A 27,434-nucleotide genomic window follows, 5' to 3' on the forward strand; every position below is an offset into this window, starting at 1 on the left:
GGACATTCACTAAGCCATCACTTTTGCCAAATTCTATTTAATAGGGTTTTAAGTACAATATATTTAAATGCTCTTTAAAGTTTGATCTTCCTTTAGTGCAGTCAGATAAGAAATTCATCCATAGTAATTTTAAAAGATACTTTCATTTCAAAGAAATGTATACTAAAAAGAATGCTTTTCTTCCATGTGGTCTTATAGTAATTCTCTCTAAAAACAAACAATTTGCTTTAGCAATCATTTTTTCTCTTGGTTGGTTGCTAACATAATTTAAATAGTTTTTTTTTTTTTCTTTTCATTTGAAGCATCCAATCCTGCCCTAAGATTCGCAGAATTAGCTTCTGAAATTTTCCCTCCCCCTTACTTAGCCTCCCTATCTCTCCATTCCTGAAAGGGGAAGCTACAAAAATGAATTTTGAGAGGTGTTACCCAGAAGAAGTTGCAAAACTGAAAAGTTAAGAGCTAGATACGGGACTCAGATTCCTCATCCATATCAAGGGTATAAAGGCACTAAAAATAGAGTTGGCCAAATTTGTGAAGAGGGTCCCTATAGAAAGAGCCTGGTGAGAAAGGCTTTGGTGGGATCATACAGTGAGCTTGGGAAAGCTGGTACACACAATCGCTGAGTGCCTGACTCCTACACTAAAAGGTAAGATATGTCTGGCTGCTGACAAGCAAGTCACAATGCTAGAATTGGCCTCACATCTAAAGTTGTCAGTACAATTAACATATGTTTCTCAGAGCTTGTCATGGAGTCATTTTTGCTCCTGTCCATAGAATCGCCTGGAAGTGAGTGGAAGCCCCTGCACAGAACAGCTGACGCTATCCCCAATTCCTAGGGATCACAGTAGTGAGATGCGTTCACTCAGGCAAGGATGCAGGTGAAGGGAAATCCCCAAAGAGCCCACTGAAAAGGTAATCCCTGTTATTAGATCAGGTTCTAATCTTGGATCGGCACCAGCAGAATTTCAGTGCCCTTTATTTATTTATTTTCCATCCCTCTGTCCATGTCAGAAATTATAGTTAGCAATCTAAGGGGTGAGAGCAGACAAACAAAGAAACAGCCAGTCATGCCCCTTCCTCAACTACATGCTTCTCTCCTCCCTTAAAAGGAGGAGGAGAGAAGATTTAATTATAAATCAACTTGATGTTTTGTCTTGGTTTTGTTTTAATGTAGATTGAACCATATGAAATTGTTGCTGTTTGATCATGTTTTTAACTTTTTATTTTATACTGGAGTATAGCTGATAACAATGTTGTGACAGTTTCAGGTACACGGCAAAAGGACCCAGTCATACATATACATGTATCCATTCTCCTCAAGCCATTTGATCATTTTTGACTTACAAACACAGCAATTTCATGTTGTACAGCCTAAATTAAAATATAGAGCTTTTTTAAAAAACAGATATTTTAAAACTAAAATTAAGAAAAGCAATAAGACATTTATTTTTCCATCCAGTGAGAGCAGAAAAATTTAACCCTAAATAAGTTTTACAGGGATCATGGGCCCCCCAAAATTTACATTCTAATTATACCTTGTGAGTTCCTGTTTGTTATATTAATTACAGTTATTCACTTGATCAAGGTCGAGTATTATGGCCTACTGTCTACAGTCATAGATTTTTCATGTAGTAATTGCAATTATTGGAAGGTAGTCTCAAAGATATGAACCATTTCTGGAAGTAATTTTCTCCTCCACAAAAAAAAAAAAAAAAAAGAAAAAAAGAAAGGGAAGGAAGAAAATAAATTTTAAAACTTGTGTTAAAGTTTCCATATGACAATTAGTATACATTAGGAAAATGCAATGCAAATGACAAAAACATCAACCCTAAATAGTTACTCAAAATTTCTCCCATGTCTCTGTGTGGTCCCATTAAGACTTTCGCAAACATAGTCGAGGAACTTTTGCAAACCAAATTTTTATCCAAGACAGAGTAAAGGCTATAAAATCACCTTTTAAAAAACCACCTATAAAAACAAACCTGAAGCACTCTGAGCTTGCCATAAAAGATATGATGGTATAAACATTATGGAGGTCTTATTGATCCTCAATACCTAAACATAACATTGCTTTTAATAATAAATGAGAATGATATAAATATGCCATATACAAGTGCATTACCCTAAATAAAACCAGTAAGTTGTGAGGCTTGATATAAAAGTGAAATATACTAATGGAACAATGTCTAGATTGTTCCCATCAAGAGTGAAGCATAACATTAAACCAGGCAAAATGAAAGGGGGAAATTAATTAAATTTTAGGAATATTATTTATCTTTCTTTTTACTACACATTTTTATGGCCGTTTCCTAGGAGCCTTAAATATGAGGGCTGATGCATTGTTTTGAGGTCTGAGAAGGCTGTCTGAGGTGTGCAGCCAAACCCTGGTCTCTCAAGTTGTGTTGTGAATGAGGTGAATCTCCTTCTCTAGCCTCCTTGTCTCTGTTGTCCCCTATCTCCATCCATCGCTCATCTGAATTACTTTTCCCATGTAAAGTTCAGATCATGACATTTCCCTGGATAAAAATCTGTCTCCTACCTGTCTGCTGAATAATACTCAAGCTCTCCAGTGAATTATAAGTCACTTGTCACCTACTGCTGTGCACTGCCTCCTTCTCTTCTTGCCCTGCAGTCACTCCTGCCTTGGCCTTCCCTAAACACATTGCTCTGTGTTCACAGGATTCTCTCTGCCTGGAAAGCCCTTCTCCACCCCAGTCCCCATGTGCTAGGCGAACTTCTGAGACTCAATTCAAATATGACTTTCTCTATGGCTATTCCGCCCAAAACTCCCTTCCCCTCCACATCCCCACAGCATTTGCACACCATTAATCAACTGCTCTCCTCACTCAGAAGCATCGCTTTTTGTTTCATGATTCCATCTCTCCTGGTGGAATGTGAATTCCACAATGACAGTGTTGTGCATTAATCCTTCTATTTACAAAATACAGTTCAGAGTTTGTGCGTTGCCTAGCAAATAGGAGGCAAGTCATTTATGTTGGAAAAATGTAATTCCTGGAATTTTTAAATTTCTCTTTGTGTTAACAATCATTATTGTAGTGACCACCATCTCTCACTCTGCCACTCTAGAAGAGACTTGATTGTGGGGACTCTCCCCTGCCACGACACTGATGTACATTGTGTTTTTGTGGTTGTTCAGATGCTCAGTCATATCCAACTTATTGTGACCCCATGGACTGCAGCACGCCAGGCTACCCTGTCTTCACCATCTCTCAGAGCTTGCTCAAACTCATGTCCATTGAGTCAGTGATGCCATCCAACCATCTCATCCTCTGTCATCCCCTTCTCCTCCTGCCTTCAACCTTTCCCAGCATCAGAGTCTTTTCTAATGAGTCAGCTCTTTGCATTAGGTGGCCAAAGTATTGGAACTTCAGCTTCAGCATCAGTCCTTCCAATGAATATTCAGGACTGATTTCCTTTAGGATTGACTGTCCAAGGAACTCTCAGGAGTCTTCTCCAATACCACAGTTCAAAAGCATCAGTTCTTCAGCACTCAACTTTCTTTATGGTTCAACTCTCACATTCATACATGACTACTGGAAAAACCATAGCTTTGTCTAGATGGACCTTTGTTGACAAAGTAATGTCTCTCTTTTTTAATATGCTGTCTAGGTTGGTCACAGCTTTTCTTCCAAGGAGCAAGCATCTTTTAATTTCATGGCTGCTTTAATTTCATGGATGCCCAGTCACCATCTGTCAGTGTTTCCATTGTTTTCCCTTCTATTTGCCATAAAGTGATGGATGGGACCAGATGCCATGATCTTCCTGTTTTGAATGTTCAGTTTTAAGCCAGCTTTTTATCCCTCCTTTTTCACCTTCATCAAAAGGCTCTTTAGTTCCTCCGCATTTTCTGCTATAAGGGTGGTGTTATCTGCATATCTGAGGTTACTGATATTTCTCCCTGCAGTCTTGATTCCAGCTTTGCTTCATCCAGCCCAGCATTTTGCATGATGTATTCTGCATATAAGTTAAATAAATAGAGTGACAATATACAGCCTTGACATACTCCTTTCTCAATTTGGAACCAGTCTGTTGTTTTATGCCTGGTTCTAACTATTGATTCTTGACCTGCATACAGGTTTCTCAGGAAGCAGATAAGGTGGTCTGGTATTCCCATCTCTAAAATTTTCCACAGTTTGTCGTGATCCACATAGTCCAAGGCTTTTGCATAGTCAATGAAGCAAATGTTTTTCTGGAATTCTCTTGCTTTTTCAATGATCCAGAGGATGTTGGCAATTTGATCTCTGGTTCCTCTGCCTTTTCTAAATCCAGCTTGAATATCTAGGAGTTCTTGGTTCACTCACACACTGTTGAATCCTGGCCTGGAGAATTTTGAGCATTACTTTGCTATCATGTGAAATGAGTGCAATTGTGTGATAGTTTGAGTATTCTTTGAACATTGTGTTTTAGGCTTTTCTTTTCAGGTGTTCAACACATGTAGCCCCATTCACCTCTGGTCTCAATTTCTCCCATAGTCTTCCCCCTCTTAACACCTTCTAGCCTCATATTTTTGAGTATGAGTCAATTTCATTGCATCACCTTCCATCACGCAAGAGACCAACTAAAGACCTATCATATACCAACTTTATTGTATTTCTGAGAATTCATTTCATTTACCTGTGAGCCAGTCCTGTTTATATGCCTCTCCGTAGACAAAGGTTAAGCCTAGTTTTAGTTAACATGGTCTCAGAATGGTTTGTGTTGACAATTAACTTGAATTCATACTCTAATTAATTACAGTAGAAGCATGTTGTAAGGCAGGGCTTTTGCACTGTAGTTTGGTAAAAGAAAACATAAAATGACCAGACCCAAAGACTGAGGACTTATGTAAAGCAGTTGTACATCCTACAAACACACAGAAAACTTTATGGTGCTTCCCTGTCATTATTCCCCTAAAGAGGCCATTGATTAGATAGTATAAACTGTTGAATGAAAGCCCAGAAACTAAACTCATGCTGGGCATTACAATTTAGGCACTGGTGTTATAACTCTAACTTAATAATACAAGGTAATGGTAGAATTCTAAAGGAGGAGATAATTCCATTCCTTCATAACTCCTTGATGTAGTATATATAATAACTACTTTAAACATTTCTCTTTCTTAAACTCTCTTGTCATTCTTTTGTGACTTTTTATGAGAAAAAAGTAGTAATTTTTGTGATTTCTAACAGCATCATTCCTTCCATATTCCTCACATTCACTTCCCTTCTTGCTCTACTCTTAAAGGAAGCCATTTGGATAATTCATTTTAATTCAGCAGATATTTATGAAGTATCTTATTGACCAAGTATTATGCTAGGTGTATAGCAATATAAGTAACAAACTCTAAAACTTTGTCCCTAATCCTGAAAAACTTCCAACTTAAAGTCAAGGCTTATATTTGGAAAACTGCAATGCATGACTGTTATGCTAAGTCACTTCAGTCATGTGCAACTCTTTGTGACCCCATGGACTATAGCCCACCAGGCTCCTCTGTCCATGGAATTTCCCAGGCAAGAATACTGGAATGGGTTGCCATTTCCTTCTCCAGGGGAATCTTCCCAACCCAGGGATTGAACCTGCATCTCTTATGTCTACCTGCATTGGCAGGTGAGTTCCTTACTGCTAGCACCACCTGGGAAGCAATCCATGACAGTGTGACATAAATATAAGAGGCAAGAATGAAGCATAACAATGAATTGATCTTTATAAGCAGGTAATTCACAATTTGAATAAAACAATATTTTCCAAGCTATGCTGTTTGAGGTGTGGAATATGTTCCACATAAAAAATAAATTCCCTTAATTAAGAATAAAATACATCAGGTCTTCCAATTTGTGATTCACAATGCATGTTTTCATATTAAAGACTCTGAGAGCACTTTCAGAATAATCCACTTTTGTCAGTGCAGAGCAATTCAGGGGTAAGGGAAAGCCTTCCTCTTTTATATTATTTGAAATTTGTGGCCTTTTTTACTTGCAACAACAGAGGGAGGCAGACAGACAGAGACAGAAAAACTGTTAAACTTTGTTTTAATGATTGCTTTCTGAAAGTGTGTGATTATGGACTTTAAAAAAAATTATACCTAGCAACTTAGAAAGTTAGTATTCCCAGTTTGAGGTTTATCTGAATCACGAATGTAAATTTTATGTTGAAGTGGGCGGTCCTAAGTGTTCCTCTTACTCATGTAGCAGGATTCCCTAGTTTATGCTATAGTGAATCAGCTTGCAATTATAACTGCTTAATCAAGAAGTTCAAACTATATCTCCCCAGGAGCTAAATGTATCCCTGACAGTTGTCTCTGAAAAGTGACAGTTCCTCTATTGTTAAGAATAGAGGAACTTGTAAGAGTTTATTGTTGGGGTTTACCTGGCAGTCCAGTCGTTAAAACTTCACCTTCCAATGCAGGGGGTGTGGGTTCGATCCCTTGGTGGGGACCTAAGATCCCCCATACCTAGCAGCCAAAAAAGAACCTCATAGAAAACAGGACAATGTTGTAACAGATTCAATAAAGACTTTAAAAATGGTCCATATCAAAAATCTTTTTTAAAAAGAGTCTAATTTTACTGTCTTCACCCACTTATCTTATACTGATGCCATAGGCTACTCTTCCCATTCTCCCTTAAAGAAGGCCCACAGCTAACCCAGTTGTGCCTTTTAGCTGCCATCTCTGCCTACTTTTTATTCATTTAGTAAGAATGCCTAGGATCGTTCTCTCTTTACTACTTCTCTCCAGTTCTCTGCTTAGCTCCACCCTCTGGGAGGGTCTGTATTGGACCATTCCAATACAATTGGCTGCTTCAAGTCAAATGTGATGATTATTGGTTTTTTATCTTTTTCTTCAATTTCTGAAATGATTTAAATGTCTTTAATGATCATCCTGACAGATCTTCCAGGCTTAAGACTGCTTTGCTTTCTCCCATTCTACTTTTATAACTAGCTGTCTGTTCTTGACCTGGGCAGCTTGTTTAGGAAGCTGGATCCTCCTTCCTCCCTGAGGGCTGACCTGTGAGACAATAAATGTGCTTGTGATTCTCTCTTCTATTCATTTCCTCACCATGTGTGTTCATCACTTTTTCTCTCATTCATTCTCATATTTATTTGTCTTGGTTATATATGAACCAATACCCATTATGCTAGTACAGATCTGTTTTACCTGCATTAAATTTATAAACTAAGGTGGAACTTAAATCACTCCTATTAAAGTGAGGCTCACACAAAGCATTACATACGTTTAGTGATGTGACTATTTTCCTGTGATGAAAATTAATAAATGGCACCCTTTCCTGAGGAAAACACAGCAGAAACCTTATTCTGTCTGATTCCTAAGAAAATAAGAACCCTCGTATCAGCCAGAGACCTACACTGAATGTCATTCTCCTGAGATGTGAGTTCCCACTGCCCACTCTACTAATTTCCCACACTTCTTCCTATCTCTCTTGTTCTGCTTATCATTATTTCCCCCCTATCTCAGTTTTCTACTTGCCCATGTGAAGTGGTACACTCATCTAGGAAGAATGCATGAGGGTCAACTGTGAGCAAAGCAAAATAGTGGTCCAGGATAAGAGAATACCAACAGCTATGACACAGTCCTGCTCTTTACCCCCGCCTGCCCCTTCCAAACTTTAATGTCGTTGAGAGATAAATCATGTGTACCAAAGCTGAGAAGAATGCAGTGCTCACAGGAGCAGCACAGACAAGTTTGCTTCAGAGTTTGGAGAAAGGGAAGATCACTGTGGACTCTACTGACAACTAGGTGGACAAAGTTGCATAGAAAGTGAAACTTGAATCTTACCAAATGGGTAGGACTTAGCTTAGTTGCAGGGATACGGAAGGGCATTTGGTCTGGGTAGAATCCGGAAGATGAGGATGACATGAGAAGGTAGGGCCAGATGGTTGGGTGGCTGAAACTCAGGGGGGGAAACTGAATTTTAACCTATAGGCCTAGTATTTCAAGAAGCAGCTTGAAGTTGTGCCTATTTTCTATTTTAATTAGAATTACAGTTCTCTTTTAAAGTATATTTCAAAGTCATTGATGTAGGCAGTGAAGAGTTATTGGAGTTTTCGAATAACGAAGGCATGTGATAAAAGCAGACTCTTAACACAGTTTATCTACCATCACTAGGTAGAAGGATTTGAAGACAGTGGAAATGGAGGGAAGGAGATCAGCAGTGTAGAGACTATGATTGCCATGGTCCAGGTTCAAGGCAGTCAGTGATGTCTGGCCTGGGCTGAAGAAAGAATTCAAAAGTGTAAATAATAACTGCCTTAGATCCAATCCCCCAGGCACAAACTCTGAGAGCAGGAGTCAAGTGACAGCAGTTTACAAAGGAAGTGCTTCCAAAAGAAAATAAGAAGGGATTTGGGGGAGCAAAACAGAGCAGCCATGGAGGGCAAGCAAGCATGTGGCTTCAGGTGAAGCTGAGGCCTCAGCTGGGTCTGGAAGGGGTCCCAGGTTAAGTCAAGGGGCCAATCCTGCATTGCCTGCACTCAGGCCTTGCCTGTGGAGCAGAGCAAGGGATGAGGAGGGAGAAAACGCCAGATACTGCTGACTCTTGGAACCTTTGGGGCAAAGCAGCTCTAGCCGTCCAAGGACAGTCATCTGATGAAAGTCTCGGGTACAGCTGTGAGAAGCAAAAGTGTACACAAAGGGTGAGGGAATGAGTCATTACAAGTTCTCTTATATCCCAACAATTACAGAAGAATGAACTTATAAAAGTGAGATATATATTAAGTAGACAGAGAGATCAACAGATAGATATGATAGATATAAGACATAAAACATTGATATCTGACTTACCAAGCTGTTTTCCCAATTTTCCCCAATAATACAATAGTTCACAGTATGTTCTCTAAGATATGAAAAGTATGTTGTAAATGTTAAGTGTTACATCATAAAGCAGCCTTATTTAGTTGGCATGATTTCCTTCTCTTCTCACGTGAACTCCTCCCCATGTGCAAAGGAGATGCCGTCTTTTTCCTGAGGAGTTAGCACTTATCACCAGAATTTGACTGAAGGGAGCACACTCACTGTTAAAAAGTACTAGGGCTGTTGGGCAGTGCTGTGTGCAACCTCATTTGAGATTCATGAGCAAAACTTTAAAGTGCAACCAGTCTACGAGGTATGTGGCTTTTGTCTAACAGCATTCAGTGTCACAGGATCACTCATAGAGGAGATATTTGGACTTAACTACAGTTGGAAGTTAGCCAAATTAGTTAATGCAGGGGGGAAAAGGTTAAAGGAGATAAATGTTTGCAAGTAAATGATTATAGTGATGGATCATGGAGTCTAGGTTGGATACAAAAATATAGTAACATATATGAATTAATTGGAAGTCTTTATGTGGTCAAGGAATTGATGAGTTAGATATACTAGGTAAATGAGCCAAAGTTAATGGTCAGAGAGAAGAACACTTGACATTGAGATTGAGGTGCTGCAATTTTTCCAGATGACAAGGTCAAGGCGAAGACCTTGGAAGCAGATGACATAGGTGAGCTAGAGGAAAAGATTACTAAAGCCAAGGAAGTTAAATAAATAAGAGACCAGGGTGTTTGATAGAGTCATCCAAGTAGTAAAATATCTAAGAATAATAACAGGAGTGACAGTTTTCAAAGTTCTTTAGTCTCCTGCTTAATCAAATCTAAACAAAGAGAAATAAAAACAAAACCAACTCTGTAAGACGCCCTGAATGGATGAGCAATTAACTTCTACAGCAACACAGCACTGCCCAACTAAATCCTAGTACTTTTCAATAACTTCTGTTCACCATGGGACCATAAATTAGGCACAATGATTATATCTAAATAACAAAATAATTTTACTTACACTGAGCATTTATACACACAAAGACAATGGCAAACCTACATGGTTTTCCTTAAGAATTATTCAGTATTTCCCTGGATTCCTGGTCAAAAGCTGTTAGGGTCATTGGGAAAGTAATTTAAAATATATTCAAAGGCTGGTGGCTCAGTGGTAAAGAACCCACCTGCCAATATAGGAGACCTGGGTTTTATCCCTGATCCAGGATGATTCCACATACAGCAGAGCAACAAGACCCATGTTCCACATCTGTTGAGCCTGTGCTCTGGAGCCTGGCAGCTGCAGCTGCTGAAGCCCACACACCCTCGAGCCTGTGCTCCTCAATAGGAGAAGCCACCGCTATGAGAAGCCCGCACACCCCCACCTATCACAACTAGAGGAAAGCCCTTGCAGCAATGAAGACCCAGCACAGTCAAAAATTTTTTTAAAAAAATTATTTTCAGAAAAAGACAGTCCTTTGGGTAAAGAATTATCTGAGTCCTTAATTTGTGGGTAGGAAAGTTAAACAAAGAGTAACTTCAGGCACAGTTCTTGATATAGGTTAGTTTATTGGTTCATACCAACCTTCAAAGGAGGGTGCAGAAAAGGGATTAAGAAAATGGGCAAGGGGAAGTGAATCAGTTGCACTTAACCTTCAAAGTCTTTTTACTTCACGGTGGCTTTGCAGTTAGCTGCTTGCATTACCCACCTGTGGGAAAGAAGGAATGAAAGGAGTATGGCAGTAAGAGAGAGAGAAGACAGAGAACAAGAAAGGGAAGGGCTAATTTAGGAGCCATGAAGCTATAGCTGAGCTACTTGAAACAGGAAGCACACAGGTGTCCTTGCCAAAAGCATCCCTGATCATTTGTCCAACTTCATCTCACTCCCCTCTTTCCTCCTAGCTCGGTCCAGACTCACTGACTTTATTTCTGTTCTCAGAGCATCTACCTCTTTGCCATCTCAGTTTATTCACAGGCACAGTTCCTTTAGTGCGGACCCCATCCACCCTCACACTTGCCATCCAGGACGGGCCTCCACCCTCCTAGCACATATCTTTTAAGTCTCAAATATCACTTCTGAAAGAGCTTTCTTGAGCCTCCATTTTAAATTACGCTTCTAGGTTATACTTGCCAGTAATAGCTTTTCTGTTAGTACAGCCTTTTTCACAGTTTGCAGTTGAACCTGTGTTTGAATAATTCTTGTGTTTAATCTCTCTCTCTCTCCCTCTAGTTTAGAAGCTCCATGAAGGCAGAGACCATGTCAGTTTCATGTTCTATCCCAAAGTCTGCCAGAATCATTCAGTAAACACTGTTGAAGAGAGAAACCAATCATTTGAGAGGTTTAATAAAGCACTCTCATTTGTGTCCTTTGGGATATGAATATTCACAAATGGCAGTGATTATTGCTGTCAACGTAGAAGGATTTGTGTACTGGTAGAGTTTTAAACCCTTCGGAAAGACTAACTGTATTATTACATCTGATCCATGTGTTTAAACTGAAGACAATTAAAATGTAAGTCGGCTAGATGGATAACACAGTGACTTGGTATTTCAGGTTGGAATTGTACAGTATGGAGAAAATGTAACTCATGAGTTCAACCTCAATAAGTACTCATCGACGGAAGAGGTGCTTGTTGCAGCAAAAGAAATAGTCCAGAGAGGTGGCCGGCAGACCATGACAGCCCTTGGAATAGACACAGCAAGGTACGTGTGTTCAGACACTCAGTTGTGTCCAACTATTTGCTAACTGTAGCCTGCCAGGCTCCTCTGTCTGTGGTATTCTCCAGGCAAGAATACTGGAGTGGGGTGCCATTTCCTTCTCCAGGGGATATTACCAACCAGATCTCAGAGATTGAACCCTAGTCTTAGGTCTCCTGCGTTGCAGGCGGATTCTTTACCACTAGCACCACCTGGAAAGCCCACAGCAAGGTATATAGATTAAAAAATAATAATAATAAGCCAAAGTAAAAGACTGTAAAAATAACTGCTATTTGGAGTATTAACTGAACAGTTATTAATACCTTAGTAACATTTAAAGCCACCTTGTTGAAATCAGATTCAACTGATTAGCTAATAATTATAGGATCAAATTTTCTATTTTACAATCTCACCATTCTTATCTTTCCTTTATTCCAAGATTTTGATTGATGCAGAACCAGTCAAAAAAATCATGTGGTCTACAGCATCACGTTCTTGGGTACCAAGACATAATATTACATAATATCTTTTCCCTTTATTCTCTGTTTTCAGCATCTAGTAATCTTGGAATAAAAAATGGATTAAATTAGTCCACTTCTATTCAGTGTATGTGTATACCATAATATATCTATAATTTTGCAGCATTTCACAGATTTAAATTTACAGATATAGAGTTGTTGAAGCTCTCAAATAAGCGTTTTTAAGAAGGCAAATTAAATGTCTTACTCGAAACATTTTCAGTGAAAAGGTTGAAAAGGGGAAAGGATTCCATCATTGGTACCCTCTCTTTTTCTTCCTCGCTTTTCCCAAATCCTCCCTGATTGACACTGCTCCTTCCCTCCCTTCTGCAGTCTCCTCCATGGAGCGCGCATAGTCCATTCTGGCTGTGTTGCGTTCTACAAGGATCTACAGAACTTCCCTTTGCTTACAGTGCAGAGCATTCTCTCTTCTGTATTTTTTTCTGATCCCACTCAGCTCTTTTGCTTATTTCTCCCCCTTAATCACCACGAAAGTGTCTGAACAAAAACTAAACAGTACCAAAGTCACAGGAAATCTAACGAGCAGTATGACTAATGCTAAGGACCCTTAAGAGCCTTCAGCTTCTGGACTCTCACCTGCCTCTGAAAAGCCCGTCCTCTCATTCCACCTGCCAGTTAAGATCCATGTTCTAAGAAGGCTAAAATGGTCAATATGGATACTCCAAAGAATGGATTGGATCTTCAGAATTTTTAAATTTCATGTTCCACTTCAGACTCATAAATGTTAGAAAAGCATGTGGTTATAGTTAATGTGGGGCCTGTGAGAAAAATAACCACAAACAGATGGGGTAATTTTACATTTACCTGCCCATAAGATCACCAGTTTGCATGCACAGAAGTGCACATGTTTAGATGTGCTGAGTGCGCATTCTTAAATAATTGACTAAATGTAGCTGTACATTCAAAGTAAATCAAACTGTTCTTTGAAACTCTGAGCCTGTAGGGAGCTGTGTCCTCCAAAGGCAACCACTTAAGAATGAATATTCATCTTTGAAAACTCACTGATGAAATATTCTGACTGCATTTGCTCCTGCATAAATACCACTCTAAATACCATGTCCCTATATGGCTTTTGCCTCTGTATTTTCACAGAGGGTCTAGCTGTGGGACATAGAGTTTATTGAGTTTTGTATATAAATAAAACTCCATAATGATATTGCTAAGTACTCTTCTTATACATTAGTTTTGCATGTTTAATTGTTCTTTATTCCTTTCAGGCAGGATCAGTTCAAACAGTATTTCTAAATATTTAGAATCCTTACTTCCATTTTCAGTGTTTCCTAGTTAAACATATTTTTGTGTCACCTTACCCCTACCCCAAATTGTCTTTCTTTTCGTTGCTTCACATTATTTACTCATAAAGCCTGGATTCTCCTGTCCCAAAGAAAGGGATTCTCCTGGGGTATATTAATGTATAAAACCATGCAGACTGTTCAATGCTTACTTTAAAGAGAGAATAATGGATTGTGGTAAATGGGGGTCAAACACAATTCGCAGGAGATATTTGAAACATAAAGGGTATACACATGAGCTCTGCCAATGCTACCCATAGAAAGCCAGTCCTGGTTTCAGAGCTACCGGATTTTCTTTAAGGAACGTCTTTTAATCATCACCTTCAGCTGATGTTCATTCAGTTATGGCCTTGATCTTCAAGAGAGTCAAGAGATTTTGGAAATCTTCTAAGATAATGGTCCCCAGCCTTTTCAGCACCAGGGACTGGTTTTATGGAAAACAATTTTCCACAGATTGGGCAGGAGGAGGATGGTTTCAGGATTACTCAAGTGCATTACATTTATTGTGCACCTTATTTCTGTTATTATTATATTAGCTCCACCTCGTATCATCAAGCATTTGATCCTGGAGGCTGGGGACACCTGCTGAAAGGAATCAGAATTGTAAAAAGGATTGATATCTCATCATATCCATGTCCAGATTTCATTTAAAGACTAGAATTTAACATCTATTTTTCACCTTTATACAGAGAAAGAAGTAAAAAATCTATTTATCTGGTATAGAGGGCAGAAATACACAGTTCCCCAGTGGTCAGTATTTTTTTTTTTAATAGCTTCTTTTTCTCTTTTGAAAATTGTGGGAAAAATTGAAAATTAAAAAAAAATAGTACAACAAAATCCTATGTACACATCAAACAAAATCAACAGTTCTTAACATCTTTTCATATTTGCTGTAAGTCCTTTTAAAGGGAAAACAAGCATAGATGACATTGTTTTGCCTACATCACCAGAATCCTCTCTCCTTCCTCACAAGATACCTGCTACTGTGCGTTTACTGTATATCTACAGTAGAACTAATGTTTACCGTGGCAAACCATGGGGAGGTTAAATCAACAGGTGTGTTTCTTTGGTGTATTCCAAACTGCAGCTGTTTGTCCTCATGACCAAAGTAAAATATTTATCTTTCTTTTGTTTTCTTATTTTCTTTTGACCAAAGTGAAATATTTAAATAGACTATTCAGTACAATGATTGGTACATTTTATACCAAAATCTAAAAAAACATTATGTGAAATCCATTCATTGTTTTAGCCCTAAGTAAAGTGTACTCTTCTTGTGCAAGACTCCAGAGGGGAATACAAAGTGAGTAAAAGAAAGTAATAAAGGGAAAGTGTGCCTCTTTGTGTGCGTGTGCACATGCAGAAGATACAAAACAAACAAAAATTGTCAGTTTCCCCTATCTTCCATCACTTTCCATAAATACGTGTTGAATTAAAGCAAAATTCCTTTTTTGAAGTTAGCTTAACGTTTTTCTCTCCATACCACCTCCTCCTACCTCATCCCCAGCAGCCTTTGTCCTCAAACTTAATTCAGACCAAACCTTTCATAGCTAGCCAAACCCTCCTTGCCCCATGAACCCAACTCTGTCACTGATTCAGACCACTGCCATCTGCAGTCTAATTCCTGTCTAAAATTTACCCCCTATCCAAGTGCACTCTCAAGCACTCATAGCCATGCAGATACTCTGTTTTCTTCCATACCCACTCTGTAGCTCAGAAGATGGCCACACTCTTCTGTGAATGTCAGACTAGGTGTGGGAAGTGAGAGCTAAAGCAAAAGCTTCTGCCAAAAGCAGACAGAAAGAAGACTGTCAAGTGAGACAAGGAGGGTTTACAGAGAAAGGTGGGGCTGTGGGAGAGTATTTCAAATCTGACCTTCTCTAAACCTTCTGTATGCTCCAGTCAACACCTTCCCTTTGAAATTTCCAAAGAATGAAAGGCTGCTGCCTTTTGGATAAACAAAATATCCCACAAGGGATAAATGGTGATTAGCAAAATGGTAACCTCTCCATCATCTGGAATAAATCTTAACCTATTACAAACAATGAGCATCATGGCTCCTGGCTTGAACAATGGGAGTCAATGTTAATGGGCTCCCTGGAGCTGGCAGTGTTTTCATTTTGTTGATCACTTTGCCTAAACTTGGGCTGATGTTTGAATTGCTCCTCTTCTGTCTGTGATTATTTCAGGAAAGAGGCTTTCACTGAAGCCCGGGGTGCCCGAAGAGGGGTTAAAAAAGTCATGGTGATTGTGACGGATGGAGAGTCCCATGACAACCACCGGCTGAATAAGGTCATCCAGGACTGTGAGGATGAAAGCATTCAGCGGTTTTCCATAGCTGTAAGTACGGGGCTAGAGATGGCTTTCAGGCTCTGATGTGTGCATATCGTGATTATTTTATGAGAGTTATGCAAGCAAGGTTGGAAAACAGAAGTGTCTCCATTTGGAAGTAAACTCTGTGGAGGCAGGATTAGGACTTGCCCCTTTTGTGTCTTCAACATAGTGTCTGACAACTGGAGACTCAGCAAACAATCACTACAAGAAAGGAAGGGAGAAAATGAGGAGAGGCTGAGGAGGGAGAAAGGAGAAAATGCATAAGAAGAAGCAAGCGAGGGAGGGAGAGAGAAAGAGACAGAAATAGGGAGGGGAAAAGAGGAAGGGAAAGGGAAAGGATGGAGGGATGGGTGGAGAACATATGCCTTCAGCCTTGGGGGAGGGGGGTTTCTTAAATTGATTTTTTTTTTAATAGAGAATGAAAGATTTCAGAACTCTAAAAGTTCAACCAAAATTGCTTTTCAACAAAATCCTTTTTATTTATAGTTCAGTTCATTCAGTTCAGTGGCTCAGTCATGTCCAACTCTTTGTGACCCCATGGACAGCAGCATGCCAGGCTTTCCTGCCCATCACTAACTCCCAGTAACAACAGCTATTACCCACAATTTGTTTTTCAGCATTTAGTCAGTGATATTTCCCTTTTTCCTTTCAAACATGTGAACAGTGAAAGACACCCCAGCCAACTGTAGGTAGGGAAGAGAGAGAGATTCATCCTTGATGAAGCCCCAGAACACACAATTGAGTCACTGCTTCCCTGAGGCAAGGTGCCTATTTCTTATTTTATAACCAAGGTGACAGGTTATAAACAGTTGCAACATTCATTTTCTTTTTCATTTAGGGTATAAGATTTTTTAAAAATTTAAAACATTCCATTATTTCTCACTCCTCTTGTTGTCACTTCTTTAAGTTATCATTTGCCAGTTATTATTCAATCCATCATCACCTCTCCTGCTACTACTGTTGTAGCCATGCATTCCAGGAAACAGACTCACTCAGGACAATGCAGATAGTGGAGTGCAGTTTATTACACCGTCGGCCCAAGGCAGAGTCTCCTCTTAGCCAAGGACCCCAACCAGTTTTTGAAAACCTTATATACCCTAAGTGTACGTGCCCACACCCACCTCCCCAGATTCCGTGAAACTAGTCTGAACAAAGGAAGGGAAAGATAGAATCAAAGTTAACCAGTGATTCATATGCCTTAAGCCTAGGTAGTTAACAGTGGACATTTATCAATAGGCCTGTGGTTATACCCCAATAAGTATAATAGAATTTATGATTCTATTTGGTTACACAGATAATTAGGGTATTCTTTTAGGCAATGGAGAGTCTAGGTATGAGCCCTGGGGTTCTTCCATCCGGGAGGTCTGGTTTTCCAGTTGGTATGTCATTTCCATAGATCCTGGGCATATAGCTCAAAGTCCACAGTCCAGCCCAAGATGAGTCCTGCTTTCAAGATGGAGCCTGTTCTGTCTGTTTCCTCCTACATTCCCCTCTCTTGATGCTCTTAACTCATAGTATGAGCATCACTCATAGGGATATATTGCACCCTGACTCTCTGACTGCCACTTTGGGAGAACGACACCAAGCTCTGGGTCACAAAGTTCATAATACATTATAAAATGCAAGATCCACAAAGCAGAACTATCAAGGCAACTATAACAATGGTAAATATAGTTTTCCACCAATCACCCTCCACCCAAGATAGGACCGAAGTCCAAAAAGAAAGATCATCATCAGACATAGCTTTTACCTGACCTTTCATGTCATCTAGGGTGGCTGATACATTGCCAGATAAAGCAGGAATAAATACACAACGTTCAACATTAATTATAGCACAGGTCCCTCCTTGTGCTGAAACTATGGTTAGTCTCAAGATGATACCAGCAAGTCCTTGTAGCAGCAGTTAATTGTAGCTTCACCTCTTTTTCTTCTTTAAGATGATCTTGGTTTCACGGGGATCAGTGGGGTCCTTTTGTGTAGTCCACTCGGCGTCCTCCAGATCTGCGTGGTATGCTCTCTTCACACTCATGTGGAGGATCCAGGAAGTGACACCTGCAACTTTAACTGCCATGGGAGTGGTTAGAACAACAGTATATGGACCCTTTCAATGTGGGGCCAAGGAGTCATGTTTCCAGTCCTTGACCCACACCTGATCCCCAGGCCCAAATTTGTGAATCTGTTCCCTAAGGGCACCCTTTCTTGTACAAACACCCTTTCTTGTACAAACTTAGTTACCCGATATATTACCTTACCCAGCTCCATCTGCTGTGAAATCCCATCTCCCCTTACCTGAGGCAAATTTGTTGACCTCTGTTTTATTATGGGAGGGGGCCTCCCATACACAATTTTGTTTGGAGAATAGCCTTGGGACCATGGGGTCATCCTGAGTCTGAGCAGAGCCATCAGAAGCAAGTCCACCCAGGAGCAGTCAGTCTCTATGATCCACTTGGAGAGTCTCTTTAAGTGTCCAGTTGGTTCATTCCACCATCTCAGAACTCTGGGCCTATATGCAGTGTGCAGTTTTTATTTGATGTTTACAGTTTTGCTTACTTATTGTACTAAATCAGCTATGAAAGCCAGGCCATTGTCTGATCCAATGCTGGTAGGCAATCCAAATCTGGGAACTATTTCCCTAAGCAGGCACCGGGCTACTTCTGATGCTCTTTCAGTCCAGGTAGGAAAAGCTTCTACCCTTACCGAGAACATACATACCATAACCAGCAGGTAACAGTAGCGCCGGTGAGGTTTCATTTCAGCGAAGTCCACTCCCAGGTGTCCTAAGGGCAGCGTGCCTTTCAGCTGAATCTCCAGAGGTTTTTGTCTGTGCCGAGAGGCAGCATTAACCTGTGAGCAGGCAGCATGGCCTAGGTGGGTTGCTTGGTGTGTGTGGCTTACTAGAGTGTGTGCCAGCTCCTCCAGTACCAATAATTCCGCTTTGGCTAACCTGACAGCCCTAGTCCTTGTTTTATCAGGCTAGTGCCATCAGTATATAGGACCCAACTGGGGTCTGGAACCTTGTGTCCTTCTTTAAGACAAACCCCAGATACCTTACCTCCTCCTTGCAGATCTGTGCCTTCTTCTTCGACCCCCAGTAACCTGCTTCCATCAGCAGCCGGAGCAGTGTTTTTGTCCCTTCCCCGCATTTTTTCTTGGTCTCGGCAGCCAGCAGCAGGTCATCCACATATCGTAGGAGCCAACATCTGTACTTTTCTGTGTGGAATGAGTCCAGGTCAGAAGCCAAGGCTTCCCCAAAGATGGTTGGGAAATTCTTAAACCCTTGTGGGGGAGTCCAGGTGAGCTGTTGTTTGGTGCCCCCAACTGGATCTTCCCATTCAAAGGCAAAGATGGGCTGTGATGCTGGGGTGAGGAGTACGCAGAAGGTGGCATCCTTGAGATCTAGGCAAGTATAAACTTTAGTCCTCGGTGGGAGGAGGCTAAGTAAGGTATAGGGGTTTGGAACAGTGTGGTGTAAAGTCACAGTAGCCTGGTTGACTAGCCTGAGATCCTGTACAGGCCTATAGTCTTGTCCTCCTTCCTTTTTGACTGGCAGTACTGGCATATTCCAAGCCGACTGGCACTCTACCAGAATGCCCACTTGTTTCAATCTATTGATGTGGGGTAGTACGCCAGCCCGGGCCTCTATTTAGCCAGCCTGGTTAGGGGTTGGGGGGTGGTGTCTTCCACCCAGACCTCAGGGAGTAATTGAGTTAGCTCTCTCTCATGCTCTTCCAGCCCACCTGGTTCTTCCTTCGGAGGCTCATGCAACCTCCACTTATCTTGGGGGGTTATTGAGAGAGAGAGCAAATAAATCATAGTGTCCATCAGGAAGGTGGGCCTCTCCTCCAGGGAGAAAGTCACTTGTGCTCCTAGTATGGAGAGAAAGTCTCTTTCCCAACAGGGGTACTGGGCACTCAAGAATGTTTGGTACCCTACTTTTAAGGTTACCATGGGCTCTCAGGGACCTAATATCTCTGAGCCCTGACAACCCTATTTAATTTCCAAGCCAGCAAGCCCCACAACTGCGGGATTTTCCTTCTCCTTCCTTGCCTTAGAGCATTCATTCTTCCAGTAGCCAAAACCTCGGCACCAGGCACACTGGTTTGGCTGTAACAGGGCCTGGGGCCTCCACTGGGACCAGTTGAAGGACTGTCCTGTTCCTGGGGCAGAGGAGGTTTTCTGAAGGGCCCAAGATAGATTTTCCCAGAGCAGCAGCTAACATTGTAAGTCTCTTGTCTGTTCGCTTGCATTCCCTCCAGCTCTCTGGCAGAGGGAAGTCTGTGCTTAATTCCAACATCTCCCTCCCCTTCTTATCAGTGACTCACGGGGAGAGGCAGGTATAGCTTGAGCGGTTCGGCTGAAGCTGGATCCTGGAAGTGTTGGCCAGAGGCTTCTGTCACCGGGATCGGAGCCTGCCGAGGTGGCGTCTCTACGACCTCGGGAAGAGCTGGCGGAGGAGCAGCGGCTGCTGCAGGACTTCACCTGGCCCCTGGATTGGGCATTAAGGCGGCCTCTGATCCTGGTGGAGCACTGAAGCAGGAGCATCATTATCCAGTATGGGGGAGGGGTCAGGTCGTCACTGTCCAAATCCTGTAGAATTTCCTTTTTTATCATCAGTCAATTTTTGTGCCATTAATACTTTTCCCTTTCCCTTCTGGATACAGAACCTCGCCCAAGTAGGAGCATCTTGAGCTAAGCCTAGCCATGAGTCAGTATATGGATATTGATCCGGGTGTCCTGGCTCTTCTATGACTACTGTATAGACTGCTTCCACTATTTTTAAGTTCATGGTGTTCTCTGGGGGCCATCCTACTCTCACAGGGGGCTTCGACCTCACAGAGTCTGTGGGGGCGGTTAGGCTTCATCTTCACTCCATAGTCTCCTCCAAATCCCTTCTTTAAATTTTTAATCATGCACTCCAATACAGTTGCCATAAATTCACTTCCTCCCATCTTGCTTACCTTCTCAGACCTTCTTCTACTTTTCCTTTTCTTTCTGACTACAAAGTTCTCAGTACCCTATGTACTTCTGTTATTTCTACTCAATGAAACATTTAAATTGCCATTCCGCCTCCTTCCTAATTGGGGTGAGAAGAGCCTTACCTGCCAGATCCCAGAGGGAGAAGGGGGATCGGTGTGCCTTCACCTGCCAGTCAGCACAGCCAAACCAGAACACCACGTGGGCCAAGACTGTTTCTCCCTTAACTTTTAAAGTCCGTTCTGCCTTCGTGGGTTTGATCAGGTGCGGATAAAAACACAGATGGGTTAAATATCCCACCTCCCAAGCCATCTTCAGAAAAGCCAGTTCATACTCACTTATGTATCCCCCGCCTTCTAGCCTGACAATTCCGAGGCGGTCAAGAGTTTCACACAGATAGGACACCTCCTTGGGAAGGGCAGAATACGTGCACACAAAGACCAAGTTTCTTCTCCTAACAATCCCCTGGCGATTGCTTGGTAATAATTTTCCCTAAGACGGCATGGACACCACCTCCTAAATGACATTCACAAATTTCCTTCCTAAGCCTTAACACTCGTCAACCTGTGTACCAATTGCCACCTGTCTATTCCAGGCTCCTGTGGGTCCCTACTCCTTCTAGTCCCTCCCAGGGCGGTGATCAGACCCCCTCTTCCACCCTGACAGGTGGGTTCCTCCCCACCTGAGCGCTCAGTTCCCTTGCTGCCGTTCTGCTGCTACTGCTGCTGCTAAGTCGCATCAGTCATGTCTGACTCTGCAACCCCAGAGACAGCAGCCCATCAGGCTCCCCCGTCCCTGGGATTCTCCAGGCAAGAACACTGGAGTGGGTTGCCATTTCCTTCTCCAATGCATGAAAGTGAAAAGTGAAAGTGAAGTTGCTCAGTCGTGTCCGACTCTTAGCGACCCCGTGAACTGCAGTCCACCAGGCTCCTCCGTCCATGGGATTTTCCAGGCAAGAGTACTGGAGTGGGGTGCCATTGCCTTCTCCTTGCTGCTATTCACTACCTGCCAAAGTGAAGAAACCGGGCATTGAAAGGCTGAATTCTTCCAGAGGGGCGAGGCACCTTCCCCCCTCTAGGAGATTCAAGCCACAAAGCCTCAGGGTGGCCTCAAATGAGACTTGTCTCCTCAAAGTGAGGGGTTTCCCAGCCCACGCACCAAATGTTGTAGCCACACATTCTGGGAAACAAACTCACTCAGAAGGACAATGCAGATAATGAAGTGCAGTTTATTACACCGGTGGGCCCAAGGCAGAGTCTCCTCTTAGCCAAGGACCCCGACCAGTTTTTGTGAAAACCTTATATACCCTAAGTGATGTGAAGTCACTCAGTCGTGTCCAACTATTTGCGACCCCATGGACTATAGCCTACCAGGCTTCTCAGTCCATGGGATTTTCCAGGCATGAGTACTGGAATGGGTTGCCATTTCCTTCTCCAGGGGATCTTCCCAACCCAGGGATCGAACCCAGGTCTCCCTCATTGTAGGCAGACGCTTTACCCTCTGAGCCACCAGGGAAGCCCATATAACCTAAGTGTACATGCCCAATCCCACCTCCCCAAATTCCCTGAAACTAGTCTGAACAAAGGAAGGGAAAGATAGAATCAAAGTTAAACGTGATTCATATGCCTTAAGCCTAGGTAGTTAACAGTAGACAATTATCAATAGGCCTGTGGTCATACTCCAATAAGCATAATAGAATTTATGATTTTATTTGGTTATACAGATAATTAGGGTATTCTTTTAGGCAATGGAGAGTCTAGGTATGAGCCCTGGGGTTCCATCCAGGGGGCCTGGTTTTCCAGTTGGTATGTCATTTCCATAGATCCTGGGCCTATAGCTCAAAGTCCACAGTCCAGCCCAACATGGAGTCCTGCTTTCAAGATGGAGCCTGTTCTGTCTGTTTCCTCATACACTACAGCTATTTTGATCTTTTCCAGGGTTGAGGATAATTCCTCATGGCCCAGTCTTCGCTCAGAGATACTGTCCACAGGTAGAGACTATGCCTGGTCTCTTTAGTATGCAAAGCCAGCAAATGCCCAGTTTGTCTCACACAACCAGGTACCAGAGATGCCATCATTTGTTCAGTTTCCTCCCAGAGGATATAGTCTAGCATTGCAGGTACCACAGATGCAGGCTATGAGCTGAGTTAATCAGCAGCAGCATTAGCATTAGGAAAACTTCAGTGGAATTAAAGTATCTATCATTTCATTGTTTCTTAATTTTAAGTGAATTTTATATCACTCTTGCATTATACCTGACTGCATATTCAGTATTTCTTGCCCTTAATTCTGTTTCCCTTTGTTGGATCCTTTGTTGATAATTTACATTTTGCCCCTTATATGGTCAAAAAGAGGTCTCATGATTGCATTCACCTTCCTGGAGAACCATAAAATCATGAGTCTCTTCCCCATTTTAATCAATGAATTAGTATCAAATTGTTCTTTGAAATGGTATAAACAAAAGTATAGGAAAATGTCAGTTTAGCAACAATTATTTGTTATTTTCCCAATTCATATATTTTCCAAGTGAACCTAATATGTGTTTTTTAATTTATACCAAACTAGGAAATAAGACAGTTATTTTAATTCTTCTCCTTGTGTATTTACATGGGAAGGTTTCAGGAACTTCTCCACACCTCTTCACAATAAGATCAAATATTCTTGGGGGTCTAGCCCTGTTATGGCCTGGACTCTTCCTCCTTCTTCATCTTTTTTCCCTCACCATTTGATCCTGAACAACTCAGAGATGTGTTTTGGGGGCAGACAACCGCTCCAAAAGATTGACTACTGAAAAGATAAACACTCTGATAAAACTGCACACACTTCCTGGGAAACACTCAGATTTGGTGAGGGCGCTGAGCTGGTTTGAGGACCCTTCTGCATGGTCTCTGTTCTGTCACTTGAAAATATATTAGACATTACTAGCAGGAGCCTGCTTTATATTCAGATTCTAACCTTAAATGGTGATGGCGGGGATTATAATGGCTGTAAAATTGGATAACCTGCAGCATTCAAATGAAAATAAGGAAGTTAGAAAATATCTTAGAATTTCTTTCATTGGCACACAAAAGGTACGGTACTACATGTAAATGAGCGTTATAGTTTACATTTGACACATCTGCCTCAAGGGAGCTTCAATTCTGACTGTCTATTCCAGGTAAATATTAGCAGAATACCAAATGCCTGGGCTTGACATATTAAGTGAACAGGAGTAATTTATAAGTATTATTTTGTATCCCCTCTGATTCATAGAAAAGAATGTTTTTACCAGCTACCAGATCCTTGGGTAAAGGACCAAAATACATTTCTCTCTGTTTTCATTTTTATTCTGTGATGCAAAATAGTTCAAACTAGCTGCAAGTCACAGTAATTCCTGTGGATTCTGTGAGAATTATTTTATCTTGTAATTTCTGTGGGAATTCTCTTCTTATATTTTCTTCTAAATATATACTGCCATATTACATGCATACATTTTATTTTTATTCTTGTTACTTGGGCATCTTCCCCATTGAACTTTACCCACTTGTCTCTGTCCTGTGACATAAAGCACTAAATTTCTGATAACATTTACATTGCAACTAAGAGCCTCAATTATGTATAATTCAAGACAATGTTTTATGTGTATCTTTAGCCACATCAGTTTATAAGTGAAATGGAAGCTAATATGTCAATTCAATAGTAAATGTAAAATATGTTATATAGGAACAAAGGAGGTAAGATAAGGACTTACAGAAAAAATTAGGTAAATCAGTGGGGACTTGGAGGGCTTCACATGATACAGAATTTTTATAAATCTAAAAGAAATTCATGCATATCAAAACTGCCAACAAAAGAGAGGTCTACCAGTGTGTCCAGAGAATACCAAGTGGAGAATGAGGTGTTGAGCAAGGGCCAGAGATCCTGAAATCCACACCATGGATGTAATAAATACTCTGGACCTCAGAGACTCTGCCTTTTCCATCTTACTCTGGGGCATGTACACCCAGCTGTGGTGAGACACCCACCTGCAGGAAGAGCATTAGACCAACTCTCTACTACCGTTTCCATTTCATTCTCTTACCCGTTAAGCAGCCCAAAGTGGGAAAAGCACTAGTGGTCTCTGTTAAAATGTAGACCACTTCTGATGTTTGGCATTTGCTCTTCAGCCAAATAAACAGGAGCTAAGTTTTTGTGTTCTGGTGTGATTTGAAAGCTCCTCCATAAATCTGGACATAGTGGTCAAGAATAATTGTGCCCATTTACCTTAGAGCTAGCTCTAGTTTTCCTAAATGGTGTGCTTTCTTCAAAGCAGTTCAGAGTTAGTCACAGACAGTAAGGCATTTTGCCTCCAAGGGCATTTTACAGGTGTAGGAGCTAGGTAACTGACAAGGGACCTGGAGAAATGCCCTGGTGGTCCTGGAGCACAGGAAGCCCCCGGGGTACAGATGTGTAGTACTCCCTCTGGGCCCCTCCAGCAGGGGGAAAGAAGCAGCAATAAAACCCCCACCCCCTTCTCACTAAGAAGGAAAATTTGAGAACTATGATGCACTGCCTGCCTGCCTACTTGGTACCCAACTCGTTTTCTCACGTTAACATTTAGGGTGCAATGGCACCCCACTCCAGTGTTCTTGCCTGGAAAATCCCATGGACGGAGGAGCCTGGTGGGCTGCAGTCCATGGAGTCTCAAAGAGTCAGACACGACTGAGCGACTTCACTTTCACTTTTCACTTTCATGCATTGGAGAAGGAAATGGCAACCCACTCCAGTGGTCTTGGCTGGAGAATCCCAGCGACGGGGGAGCCTGGTGGCCTGCTGTCTATGGGGTCGCACAGAGTCGAACACGACTGAAGCGACTTAGCAGCAGCAGAGCGATTCAGTTGATCTAAATGGTTGTGCGTTTTATGATACAAATAAACAAGTATGTCGAAGATCATAAACAACACTTAAAACAATCATGTTAGTTATTTTCCTTCTACGAGTGAAAAGCTATACCCATCTTAATAAAAGTCAGTTTTTAAATCTAACATTCTAAACCTCACAGTAAGGAAATACATGTGGAGGCTGAGAGCAGGCAGCTGAGGAGAGGTGGGGGAGCCATGTGTTCAGAGGAGGGGAGGCAGGGGCCAGGCAGCCAGCACGGATGCCTCCACCTGTGCCCACCTGCCTAACTGTCCAAGATCCACCCGGTCCTTGGTGCCAAACTGTAATTGGAGACTCAACTCTTCTCTGTAACAGGACTTTGGAAGCACCATGGAGTCTCTGTTGTTAATGATGTCAGACAAATCCATGTCTACTGTTTAAAGATAAAATGAAGCTAGAAAATTCTGATAACCTCCTGGTCATGAGGGTCATAATTCTTCTTCTCCCTAAGGAGTCACATATTTAAAAAAAAAAAAAAAAGCAATAGCACGGAGCTCATGAGTGTTACCTTTGCATTTTGGATTTCAGGAGCACAGAACTGAATGAATCATGAACTTTGGTTCAGGAGACATTCTCATCATTGTCAAAGCATGGCCCACTTTGTTTGTTTCTGTGTCTATAATTGTACCTGCATACTTATTTTAATAACGTTGTAATAACCATGAATGTACTACCCAAACCAAGAGCTAGTTTGGTCCTCTGACAACTTACCACCTGCCTTATCACATTCATCACCTGCCTTCCTCCACCTAGTAACCATCAGCCCAAATCCTATACTGACAATCTCTTGATTTTTTTTCCTAAATAGTCTTTGGAAACTGTGCATATCTGGGAAAAAAATTAATTTGAAAAAGATTTTCTTGTTTTTAACTTTATAAAAGCTAAAACATCCAATGTTTCAAAACTTTCAAACCTGAATATTAAATTGTAAAGATTCATCCATATCACTGCATGACATTATAGATCATTACATTTTCAAAAACTGATAAACCACATACAATGCAAAACTTCAGTGTGAATACTGTGCACAAAGTAACCAATCTGATGAGTTCTGACAGCTGTATTCTTCCACATATTGTTGTTGTTGAGTTGCTAAGTCCTGTCTGATGGTCTTGGTGACTCCATGGACAGTAGCACTCCAGGTTCCTCTGTCCATGGGATTTGCCAGTCAAGAATACTGGAGTGGGTTGCCATTTCCTTCTCCAGGGGATCTTCCCAACCAAAGGATCGAGCCAGCGTTGCCTGCAGTAGGAGGCAGATTCTTTACTACTGAGCCATCAAGGAAGCCCCTACACACCAATAGAATTGCTAAAACTGGAAGAAAGGAAAAAACTTGATAATACCAAGAATTGTCATGGATGCAAAGCAACTGAGTCTCTCACACGTTATTGGTGGGAAAGGTGAAATGGAAAAATGGAACAGTTGTTCTGGTAAATATTTTGGCAGTTTCTTATAAAGTTAAATATACTTTTATTGTAGAACACAGTGCCTTCATTCCTAGATCTTTACTCAAGAAAAAAGAAAACAGATAGTATTTCTAAGCACAAATACTTAGAGCAGCTTTATTCATAATCACTTGAAACTGAAAACAACCCAGATGTCCTCAACAAATGACCTGTGTTTCTAGACAGTAGAGTCCTACTCAACAATCAGAAGGACTGAATTATGATACATGTGATTACATGGATGACTCTTGAAAGCTTTATGCAAAATGAAAGAACCCAGACACAAAAGGCAACATACTATTTGATTCCTTACCATTAACGTTCTAGAAAAACCAAAGCTGTAAGGACAGAAAATTGATCAGTGTTTGCACAGAGTTAGAAAGAAGAGGAGACTGGCTACACAGGGGCAAGAGGCAACTGGAACGCTGGAAACAGCCTAATCTCAGTGCAGTAGGAACACAA

The 27,434-nt window shown here is 41.4% G+C and overlaps 1 protein-coding gene across 2 annotated transcripts in view; it reads left to right on the forward strand.

Moving 5' to 3' along the window:
• The window catches only part of ITGA1 (integrin subunit alpha 1), a 169,980-nt gene that overhangs the window by 79,926 nt on the left and 62,620 nt on the right, over window positions 1–27,434 (forward strand). For both annotated transcript variants that reach the window (XM_040262256.1, XM_040262255.1), the window contains exons 7-8: window positions 11,351–11,499; window positions 15,511–15,661. In XM_040262256.1, the coding sequence (XP_040118190.1) occupies window positions 11,351–11,499; window positions 15,511–15,661 (300 nt within the window). The remainder of the gene's footprint in view (window positions 1–11,350; window positions 11,500–15,510; window positions 15,662–27,434) is intronic.

This window comes from Oryx dammah, unplaced genomic scaffold (genome assembly GCF_014754425.2).
Source record: "Oryx dammah isolate SB20612 unplaced genomic scaffold, SCBI_Odam_1.1 HiC_scaffold_20, whole genome shotgun sequence".
Lineage (NCBI taxonomy): Eukaryota > Metazoa > Chordata > Mammalia > Artiodactyla > Bovidae > Oryx > Oryx dammah.